The sequence below is a fragment of the Tupaia chinensis genome, unplaced genomic scaffold (assembly GCF_000334495.1).
Source record: "Tupaia chinensis unplaced genomic scaffold, TupChi_1.0 Scaffold000247_1, whole genome shotgun sequence".
Taxonomy (NCBI): domain Eukaryota; kingdom Metazoa; phylum Chordata; class Mammalia; order Scandentia; family Tupaiidae; genus Tupaia; species Tupaia belangeri.
The window spans coordinates 4,057,762-4,068,413 of record NW_006159725.1 but is presented as its reverse complement, the minus strand read 5'-3'; the positions used below and the strand labels follow the sequence as shown (position 1 = coordinate 4,068,413).

General features: G+C 60.0%; 1 protein-coding gene across 15 annotated transcripts in view; it reads right to left on the bottom strand.

The window, feature by feature from the left end:
* Positions 1-10,652, bottom strand: part of GRAMD1B (GRAM domain containing 1B) — a 252,750-nt gene that overhangs the window by 23,958 nt on the left and 218,140 nt on the right. For 14 of the 15 annotated variants that reach the window (XM_014587922.2, XM_006148813.3, XM_006148812.3 and 11 more), the window contains 4 exons: positions 2,985-3,069; positions 2,390-2,493; positions 1,574-1,669; positions 303-383 (listed from right to left, as the gene is read on the bottom strand). In XM_014587922.2, coding sequence (XP_014443408.2) covers positions 303-383; positions 1,574-1,669; positions 2,390-2,493; positions 2,985-3,069 — 366 coding nt within the window. Of the gene's footprint in view, positions 1-302; positions 384-1,573; positions 1,670-2,389; positions 2,494-2,984; positions 3,070-6,954; positions 7,562-10,652 lie in introns of those variants that run through there. The other variant, XM_027771991.1, reaches the window with a different exon arrangement.

Genomic DNA, 10,652 nt, shown 5'->3' with positions numbered 1-10,652 from the left:
GGGCCTTTCTTTTCTTTTTTCCCTCTTTTTTTTTTTTTTTTGTTTTGAGGTTTCTGCCACAGGGCAAGTGCACTTGCTGGAGACACAGAGAGAGACAGAGCTTAGGACGGTGAGAAATCGACTCCAGAAGGGATGGCCACGCCTCGGTCCCTCTCCTCCATTCTCCTCTTGGGATTTTGGGCACACGGACCCCTATGCCCAGTGTGAGTATCAAGCTGTGGGATCCGGGACTCAAACCGCAGTCGGCCATGTGGGAGTCCAGCACTTTAACCACCACACAACCTGTTGGCCCCCATACCTACCTTTTCCAGGAGGGCGTTCTGCCAGAGCCGGAACATCATCATATACGTCCTGTCCCGGGCCCCGAACGAGGTGAAAAAGTGCTGGATCGGGAGACAAGGTGAGCGTTAAGGAGCAGCTGTTAGGAGGAACCTGGTGAGCAGGACGCGGACCTCCTTCCTCTGGCACAGACGCTGACATCACCCTCGGTCACCGCTGACCGTGGGCTAGTCACCGTGGCGATGGCGGCCAGTGCGCTGGGACCTCTAAGTCCCCAATGCAACCAAGCCCTCCCGCTTCACCCACACTGTCCTCAGGGCTCTTCTCTCTACTTTGACATTTTCGTCGCCATAAAAAACCTTCTTCACCTACTTCTGGGAACTGGCCAGCGAGGAGCTCTGAACTGGCCTACTCGAAGGGCGAGGCAGCACACTGACCCGCCGGCCTTCGGCAACTGTTCAGCAAGTGTCTGAAAATGAGTGTGCCAGGCCTGCCCTGCACGCCGGGGTGTAACCAGACCTCTATGGAGCTCGCCCCCGAGAGGGGACCCTTTAGCACCCGCTGGGAGAAAGCGATGGCGCGCTCTTGAGCACCCCCGAGTGCTTCACGAATGCCCGTTCGCTTAAACCACACCAAAAGCCTTCGGCAGGCAACAGCTGCTGACGACCGCGAGTGAGGCTTCCGGTGCGAGCACAAAGCTGCCTAGTGCCAGGGGCAGGACTCAGACCGGAGCCTCTGGGCCAAGTCTCGGGGTCTCCCTACTGCCCTGTGCAAGTCCAAGAGAGCTGCGGCCCGGGTCTGAGCAGGGACCGTTGACCCCATGACCCCCGCCTCGAATCGATTTGTCTTCCGGCCTTGTTGCCCTAAATGTCATCGACCAGGCTCTCTCACCACCTCCTATGGGCCGCCTCACCTTCCTCGGCTGCCCTCGCCCACACGGACACACAATGACGACTTCTCACGCTCGCCCGCACGTGACCACCGGTTCTTTTCCAGCAGGTGCTGGTGTGTGGGGACTCTGTTACGTGGGCGTGGCTGGTTCCGCTTACACCCGGACGCAGGCTCAGACAGGCTGTGTATGCTGCCCGCGGTCACGGACCTCAGAGTCGGCGTTCTGCTCTCACTCTGCTCAGCCTCCCACCACCCTGAGCTCGCAGGAGGGGTCCCCAGGAGTGCTGGCGCCCCACCAGCTCTCACCCTCATCCTACCGCTCTCACATGAACGCAGCATAAGGGCAGAAATGCAGCCATGAGGGGGAGGGTGGGGAGCAGACGCCAGAACTGGACCCCCTTACCTTTTCTGAATCAGTGCAAACCTGGATGGCATTGGGGATGAGGCGAGCCGTCTTCTCCTTAGTCATGGAGCAGATGTCTTTCAAACGGACCGTCAGCTGGTGACAGCACGGGGACCGAGGGTGGATGATGAGCCAGAGAACGAAAGAGAGCATGGAGTCAGGCAGAGTGCTCACGGGCCCGGGACAGACGGACATCAGGACACCGCTCACACAGCCCTAGCTCTCAAGGGCCCGTTTTAGGGATCGCCTAGTTCCCCGCTTGACTTCAGAAGCCACGGAGCAAGCGAGGTGGGGACTGAGCCTGGAGCACAGCCTGGGCACCGAGGGCTCTTGGCCCAGAATGCTTTCTTCTCACGTCTACAGGCGACGCCCGTGTAGGGGTCCTGCCGTCATCTGCTATTGGGTTGCCCAAGAAGTGTGACTTTCATAAACACAGGACACTGGCACCGAGTGGGACCAAAGTCATCTACTGACCGTGCATCGTTCTCCATGTGATTAGAAACGATGGGGAAACAGAGGCAAAGGAAGGACTGGCCTGAAATCACACAGCCGGTGAGCGGCAGTGCCCGGGGGTGTGACGCGGCTCCTCAGGCACCGGCGCCATGCCCTCCCTGCTGCCACTCATGCCGGTCCTGGCCTGCAGCCCCTGACATCTAATGTGGTTAGCGCCCTCCTCCAGGGAGCCAGGGAGATGTGCGTGCGGAGTGGCGCCGCCATCGGGACTCCGCAGGGGGTGTTAGTGAACAGGCTGGGAAGAGCGCGAAGCCCGTGGAAGGAGGGAGGTGGAGAGCTCGCTCAGCCCGGGCCGGGGCTCACCAGGGTTTCCCAGCGGAAGATGTTGCTGTAGAAGCAGATCCAGTTTTCTGAGAGGTAGAGCCGGCCCTGAAGAAGGATGTCTCTTTGGAGTGCACATGAGTAATCTGTGGGGGGACAGGCACTGAGAGAGGGTGGTGTCCTGGGCAGGCCACGGCCCACCGGGTGTGTGGGAGCCCGGCCACCTGTCCCTGACCAGGCCGCCTGTGCACGGCCCGTGAATGAGTGCACGAGGCAGTCCGGCACCTCACAGTCAGGAGACATAGGAGGTGTATACGCCACCGCTTACTGCAGAGGGACAGAGACAGCACGGCCGGCCGGGGAAAGTGCTAACATCGACCACCTTCCCGCCCCATCCGGCAGGCCAACCCCCTCCAGTGCTTGGCCACTCGCAGGTGACAGTCCAGGCTAGGCTCCCGAGGCCACCACAAATGCAGGTGCCCAGCCTGAGCCCCGACGGCCAGGGCCAGGGTTTAGGATATCCCTTCTCTCCTTATTGCTGGATGGGTGCCCACTAGGGCGGGTTAACAGGGTCTGGACAGAAGCCCTTGAGAATGTACCTGGCACCCTCACACCCTCCCTGCCCCCGGCCGCTCACCGACAATGAGGCGCTCCGTGTCTGGAAGCTGCTTGAAGAGCTTTCTGAAGTCTTCGTTCCTCTGTTTGTACGTGGGGCTCAGGACCTGCAGGGCAAGGGCGGAGTCAGCAGAGGGCCCAGGCTCTGCGGGCTGGGCAGAGGGTGCAGGAGGCTCCCTTAGTGTATTTTTTTGAGAGAGATTTTTGCTAAAGGGTACATGTGTTCAGAGAGACAGAGACAGAAAATGAGAAATCACCCCCACACACACCCGGGAGATGGCCACACTGCAATCCCTTCCCCATTCTTCTCTTGGGATTTTGGGCATGCACACACGCGCCCAGCGTGAGTTGCCAGCCACAGGGTCTGGGGCTCACGTGGGAGTCCAGTGACACCGTCATTTTACGCCATCTGTTGGTCCCTCACTTGCTAGACTCTCATCGCGCGGCACCTACGAGGCCAGGTTAGGGGAGGGCACTTGGCACGGGAGAGCAGTGAAGAGGGTCAGATGCTGTGGGATGCTCTGCACTCACGAGGCCACCGATGAGAGAACACCAAACGTACCTGACGTCCCAAGAGGAAAAAAAAGGGGGGGATCCCTCCAGGGGGCCTCATGGGGCCTTCTGGGCAGAAGTGCTGCTCTGCTGCTGCCAGCACCATTGTGACAGCACGGCAGGGCCTGGGGAGGGGGCCACAGCCCCCGGCAGGAGGGCCGGGGACACAGTGGTGCCGGTGCACCTCTCGGGTAAGATGCCATTATGATCAACACAGCAGGCACTGGCCGTGTGCAAATGGTGCAGTTTTTCAAAAACTCATAAACAGGGACCAGCAGTTGGCATAATGGCTATGTCGCTGGGTCTCATGTAGTCAACCGCGGTTCGAGTCCCAGACCCAGTGGCTTAAACTCACGCTGGGCACATGTGCGTGCGTGCCCAAGATCCGGAGAGGAGAATGAAGAAGGGATTGCGGCATGGCCATCCCCCCCGGGGAGGGGGATGATTTCTTGCTTTCTCTCCTTGTCTCTCTGTCTCTGTCTTTCGGGCAAGTGCAAGCGCCCTATAGCAAAAACCTCTAAAAAAACCCAAAAACCAAAAAATCCCCCCCCACACACAGCTTTCTGACTGTAAGACATAAAGCCAGGGCTAGGTGACACACGTGGGAAGAGAATTTACAGGGCACCTGTCACATGAGGAGGCGGCCACTGCCCCGAATCCTGAGATCTTCTCGGGGCCAGAGGTGGGCCTGAGGGTGCGGCCACAGGGAAAGTTCCAGGTTTGTATCAGAAACCTCCTGGGACCTCCCCGTATGACCGGCTGGCTGAGCTGGGAATAGATCACTGTTCTGGGGCCCTGGTGGGGTGCTTGTCTCTCTGTCTCTCTTCTCTCTCTGCTTTCCTCACTCAGAGAAAAAAGAAAGAAGTGTAAATCTATATTATCTCACTCCACAGTTCTGATGAGGAACCCAAGACCAGAGAGAAGCTCCCCGCCCTCGGCCCCCAGCCAGTCAGAGGCTGATCTTTTTTTTTGAGAGATTTTTGTTATAGGGTGCATGTACTCACCAGAGAGAGAGACAGGGAGACAGAAAATAAAAAGTCACTCCCCCCCGGGGGGATGGCCATGCCACAGTCCCTTCTCCGAGCTTCTCTCTACTTTGGGCACACACGCACATGCACCTGGCGTGAGCTCCAAGCCACCAGGTCTGGGACTTGAACGGTCAGCCACATGGGAGTCTAGAACCTTAACCACCATGCCACCTACTGGCCCCCAGGCGCAGGTCTCGTGATCTCCAGTCCTGTGCCCACCTCGCATTGCCTGCCCCCCGCCCCCCCCAGGTGCTTCCTTGCAGGCTCAACCCACTGACTGCTTAGTTGGCCTTCCTTGGGAATCCCAGGAGCAGCTGGACAGGAATCCTGCTCTTTCAAGGTGTACTATCTTTTCTTATTATTATTATTACTATTTGTCAGAGGGCGTGAGTGCTCACCGGAGAGAGAGAGAGAGAGAGAGAGAGAGAGAGAGAGAGAGAAAACGATAAAGCACCTCCCGCCTCCCATGGGGCATGGTCACACTGCAATCCCTGCTCGGTTTCTCCTTCCTTACGGGGTCCTGGGTACACACGCACACGGGCCCTGCATGTTTTCTAAGACGCCATGTCCAGGATTGGACCTATGCAGGTGGCCATGTGAGATCCAGCTGTTTTAACCACCACACCACCAGCTGGCCAGAGAGTTTATTATCTTAAAATTAAAAAAATAAAAGTAAAACAAGACAGGTGCATGGAATTGAAGGCACCCAGGGATGACACTCCAGACAAGTACATGAGCCTGGAGGAGGCACATGTAGCGACGTCTGTACTCGCCCAGTTGGGGCCTTGACCTGCTATGGAGACAGCACGGCTGCCCTCGGCCTGGAGCAGATGGACTGTCCTGCAGATGGTGACACATGGTCCTGCCACCTACACTTTCCTACCCGCTTCCCTGAGAACCACTGGCCCAGCTGTGGAGATGCGAGGAGGAGGCTCAAACATCCCACTGCTGGACTCTAAGTGACACGGCCCGGGGACGCGGAGGCAGTGACCTGGCCTTGCTCACAGCACGCACTGCCACGCCGCACTGTGGCCCAGTGGTCTCTGGGTTATGGGGGAAGGCAGTCTGGGGAAGGCTGGGGGTAGGAAAGGGCACGACCGTAGTTTACAGAGGTTTCCGAGGCAGGAGAGGAGAGTGTTTTCCAGCTTTGTCCGCGGGTACTTTGAATGCTGTGGCTTGTCTATAAAACGAGTTTCTGTGTCTCCAGTAACTGCCCTGCTGCTGTCCCAGAAGCAGCACTCTGTGGTCACAGATCCGAAAAATCAGAAATGGCCAGCTTACGTCTGAGCCAAGTGCCAGGCCCCAGGAGAGGCGTCTGGTAGCCAGCTCGTCGTGAGTTCTAGGCCAGAGAAGACCTCGGAATACGAGAGTCCCGGGCCGAGACACCTGGTCTAGGTGGCCCCGTTGATCAGAGTCCACACACTGACCACCGGCCATTCCCCTCGATGTCCAGCTGACCGTCTAGAGCTGCCATCAGCCAGTGTGACCACATGCCAAGCACAGGTGCCTGCCCCGATGCCCCATGGCATCTGACCCAGAGTGGTTACTACCCCATTAGACATGCAGGGAGACTGAGGCGCAGAGGTCACACAGCTCGCCCTGGGGACAGTTCCTAAACAGGACAGTGGAAATAAACCGCGGCAGCCTGGTCCGAGCTCCATGTGAGCCACCACTCTGCATGGCCCCAGGAAACTGGCTGTTCCCGGTCCTCGTGCCTGGACCGCACTCCGGGGTGAGCGGCCCAGCTGCGGGCAGTCCACAGGCCTAGTGCCCCTCGGGGTTCCGCATTCACAGAGTGTGGTGTCAGCTGGAGCAGCAGCGGCCAGCTGAGCCTGCCGCCCCCTTCGGGTGACACTGGACATCAGGCTTCCAACCGCCCGAAGCCCAAAGGCTTCCTACTTTTCATTTTCTTTCCTTCTCAGCTTCCCTCGTGTCCAGGGAAAACTCAGACAGCTGCAAAGCAGGGGTGCAGAGCGTCAGGAGGGGAGCTCTCCTCTCCTCTCCTCTGCCTGGGCATGGCCGCAGTGGGGGCGAGAGAGGCCACCAGCCTGTCTCTCCAAGCAGCCAGGTCCACAGACGCCATAGCCCTGGCTCGCAAACCAAGGCCCTGTTCTACCTGGGTGTAAGGAGGACAGGAGGCCAGCCTCTCCCTCTGGGTCTGAGGCCGGGGCCACGCTGGGTGGGTATGCCAGTCGCCACTCCACGCCCCTCCACGCCAGCCATCTCGGGCCTCTCCACACACCCCACGCTGTTAGCCATCGCCTCCGGAGGTTATGGAACGGCTCACCTATCCTAATTTACAATGGCCAAAGGGTTTGGATTCAAACCTGGGACCCTGGGGCGGTAGAGTCAAGTCGGCACAACGAGGGTGCTGGGGACGGTCACAGACACAGAGACGGGTCACACACTCACGGCTGGGACGTCGGATCCACGCCGGCTGCAGAGCTCGGCAGCGGCAGGCAGGTCCGGACACCTGCTTGGGTCTCCAGGCCGTGGCTGGTCCTCCTGCTCCAGCAGCAGGCCCCAGAGCATCCCGCACTCCGCCAAGGACTCCATTGCCCCACACTCCCCACCAGGGGAACCCGACTTCTTCAGCTCTGCCTCCCGACTGTCACCACGGCTGAGAACAATTGGTGACGCCTGGACTGCACACGACGGCCCCTTCTCGGCAGAGGGTCTGTGTGACCCTGACTGAGGTCCTTCCACTGCTGTGTCTCCAGCTTCCCAAGGAAGGGGAGTGATCAGAGCAGTTCTTGGGACAAGCTGGCCGGCCCGGCTCTCATGATGGGCTCTGCTCTCTTCCCGGCCAGTCTCCAGTCTCCGGTTTGAGGGTAGCCCTGAGGGGTGTGGTCAAGCACCTCCTCCTGACCAGGGCGGCCACCCCAGGAGTTTAGCTGAGCCAGTGGGCACAGGTGGCGTGGCAGGTGCACAGGGCTGGCTGAGGGCTCCACAGGGCGGGCCCCGGTGGCCAGGCTAACTCCACGGGAAGAGGGTAACCGCAGCCGGGTCCAGAGGTCTGTGCCGCCGGTTACTCACCGGGGCAGCCTGACTCACAGCTGGTCTGAAGCTCCAGACGATCGATCAAGTTCTCCGCTCCCCAGCCCCAGCTGTCCCAGAGAGTGGCTCATTCAATGTCCCCTGCACGGGGCTCGGTGACTCACAGCTCTCTCCCACGCAGGGTGGCCACCATGGGCTGGGGGCCGTGGGGTCTGCTCGTCCCCCAAGCCCCACACACACCCCTTCCCTCCATACCGCACTCCTCTCACTGACCAGCAAACAACTTCTTTGTTAGAGTCACCCGTGGCAGGAGGGAGGGAGGCAGGGCGGTGGGCGGGCGGGCCGGAGCGCTACACATGCTTCGAGTTACAGGATCTGGGTGATGGTCCTGGCCAACGTCCTCCAGTAACCCCTGGCCCAGCCCGGCCTCCCGGCAGATGTTTCCTGCAATGGAAAGTTGCTGGCCAGGGCTCCGGTGGGGAGGGGGAGGGGCGGTGCCAGGGGCACGGCTGTTATGATGAAATCTGAAACGCGAGACTCCGGCAGCCCGGTCCCCTCGGTCCCCTCGCTGACCCATCCGTCCACCCTCGGCTGGGCCGACTCAGGAGCTGACTGATCTCCGGTGGCCCTGGAGCAGTGAGGCTGACAGCCTCGGGGTCACGCTGGGTGTATGCCTTTCTTTCCAGGGACGCTGCCCCGCCTTCTGCACCAGCGGGAGGGCCATCAAGGGCCAGCAGATTCCCAGACAGCTGCTCAGACCTTGAGGGCAAAGTAGCGAACGCAGAGCAGGGAATCTGGCTGCAGTCACAAGGAGGCGGCCCAATCCGAGCAGGGAGACGGGGTCTTGGGACCCCGTGGTGCACGAACCTCAGCAGACGGGAAAGGACCCAGGGCAAGCGTGTGGTCCTAGACGCAGCTCCTCACTCACGAGCTCATTCTGGCCCTGGATCCAGAAGTGGACATAGGGGAGCCTGGGTTCTTCCAGGTAAACGATGTGGAGAAAGCTGAAGAGTCTGACGGCTCTCCCCAGAACAGACGCCTACACCCACATCTAGATAGCACTGGGACGGCCACCCTCTGCAGCCGAGGTGTAGGGTCACGTGCTTCCTTGGCCTCCCCTCCAGGGGATTTGGGCCTCAGTTTCCCGTCTTGTGCAACACTTGCAGCAGGGCTCCGGAGTCAGCCACCCAATGAGCGCGCTCCTCATCCACCTGACTGTCCCTGTTGACACTGCCTCCTGCACACACGTGCACACACATGCACGTCCTACCCACGAGGCCTCTGCCCATCCCTGTCCACACTCCCCAGCACACGTTGGTGCCTCTCTCCACACAGTGGGCCATCCTCCGTGGTGTGGGGAACATCAATTCTATCTTCCAGGGTGACAAGAACGCCCCTCTCCAGGGCCACACCAAGATGTAAGCAGAGGAAGGAGTCCCGAGGCTCCCGGAAACACTAGAGAATTGTTCCAGGCCAAGCAAGAGGGACTGTGCAGGCGGGTTATGATGGGGACAGGGGACAGGGGACAGGCTGCACCCACAGATAACACCCTGGAGATGAGTCCAGGAAGTGTCAGCCTTTGTTTTCCCACCCCTACCAAGGGCTGCGCAGGGCAGGGCGGGACAGGTGCCCAAGGAGCGGGAATTGGCCCTGGGCTAACGATTAACTCTATGGCAAACACAGGGAGCTGGGACCAAGTGGTACCCCTGCCCAGGTAGACAGGAGGGGGTAGCCGCAGGAGCCCAGCAGAGAAACAGACAAGTCCTGGTGGGGCGTAGACCTCGCCTAGAAAAACTGTTAAGATCCTTGAAGGCAACCCCAGGCCTCCAGCCCAATTTGGGTAGGCAGGAGCCAGATGTGGCAGGGGACAGGGAGAGATGGAGGGGACTGTGCGAGGAGAGTCGCTGGGGCCATGTGGCACAACACCAGGACAGAGCAGAGGCAGTGCTGAGAGAGAAGGGCCAGCTGGAGAAGCCGGGGGGTAGGGTGGGCAGTCCGGAGACTTGTGTTAATGACAGGTAAATGACAGGAGGAGGGAGATGCAGGTAGAGGAATCTCCTGGAGAAATGGCCGGCATCCAGGCTGCTCACTGCCACCCCAATATCCACTCTCCCACCTTCTCACTGCACCCAAACACTGAACTCCCTTTCCGCAGAACTGTGTCCGTTGGCTTTCCAGCTGAAGCCAGCCGGACGGGCTTGGTCATGCTGCAGGACCTGTCCCCCCTCCCCCATCAGCCTGCACCTGCGAGGATGGTGGGGGGTGGGGACCAGGCCCTGGGGCTCTAGGTTTCTGGCAGCTGCCAGAGTCCGGGCTCCTGCCCTCTCATCTCACAGATGGCCCTTCCCTGACTGCCATGGAGAGGACTGGTCTGCAGGACCATGACAGGAGGCAGAGGAGATCGGCCCACCTGCCCCACCGAGACACAGCCCACGGTGCCTGGGAGGGGCTGGCTCTGGGGGGAGGTGCACTGCCTCAAACTGTCAGTCCTGATGGGGTCACCCCAGCTCTGCCCTTGACTTGTGCTAACAAGATGCTGCCCTCTTTCTGTCTACTCCTCAATTCACGTCCACTGGGGCTGCACTCCCCAGGCCACAGGCCCTGAGGAATTTGGCTTGGGCAGCAAGCAGGGGTGCAGGGTATGGGGGGACTTAGGCAGCCAGAGACAGCAGGGTTCAAACCTCACCCCCAGGTGCAGCCTTCCTACCTGCCTGGCGGTCCAGCCACTCTGCAATGATGTGACAGTCCCTCCCTAAATAAACACGCAAGTTGAGGATGCTCTGACTTCTGGGGTAGGGGTAAGGGGCGACAGGGCGTCAGCAGGGAGACAGTAGGTGGGCTTCTACTTGGGTCAGACCCAGGCTAGTCCAGGGGGCCAGAGTCACTCCCACATCAGTCTGTAACTCTGCTCTGGTTAAAGGCGTTCCTTCCCTGGAAGACTTTCAGTGCCACGATGGTCCCTCAGGCATCAGGACAGTGGAGTCTGACACCAGCATCGGGAGGTCAGAGCTGGGGGGACAGGCCTTTCCTGAAGATCAGATTCCCGCCAGCCCAAGGTGACGCAGATGCCAAGGTAGGAGAAATACCAGGGAGGAGAGCCACGGGGGGGGGAG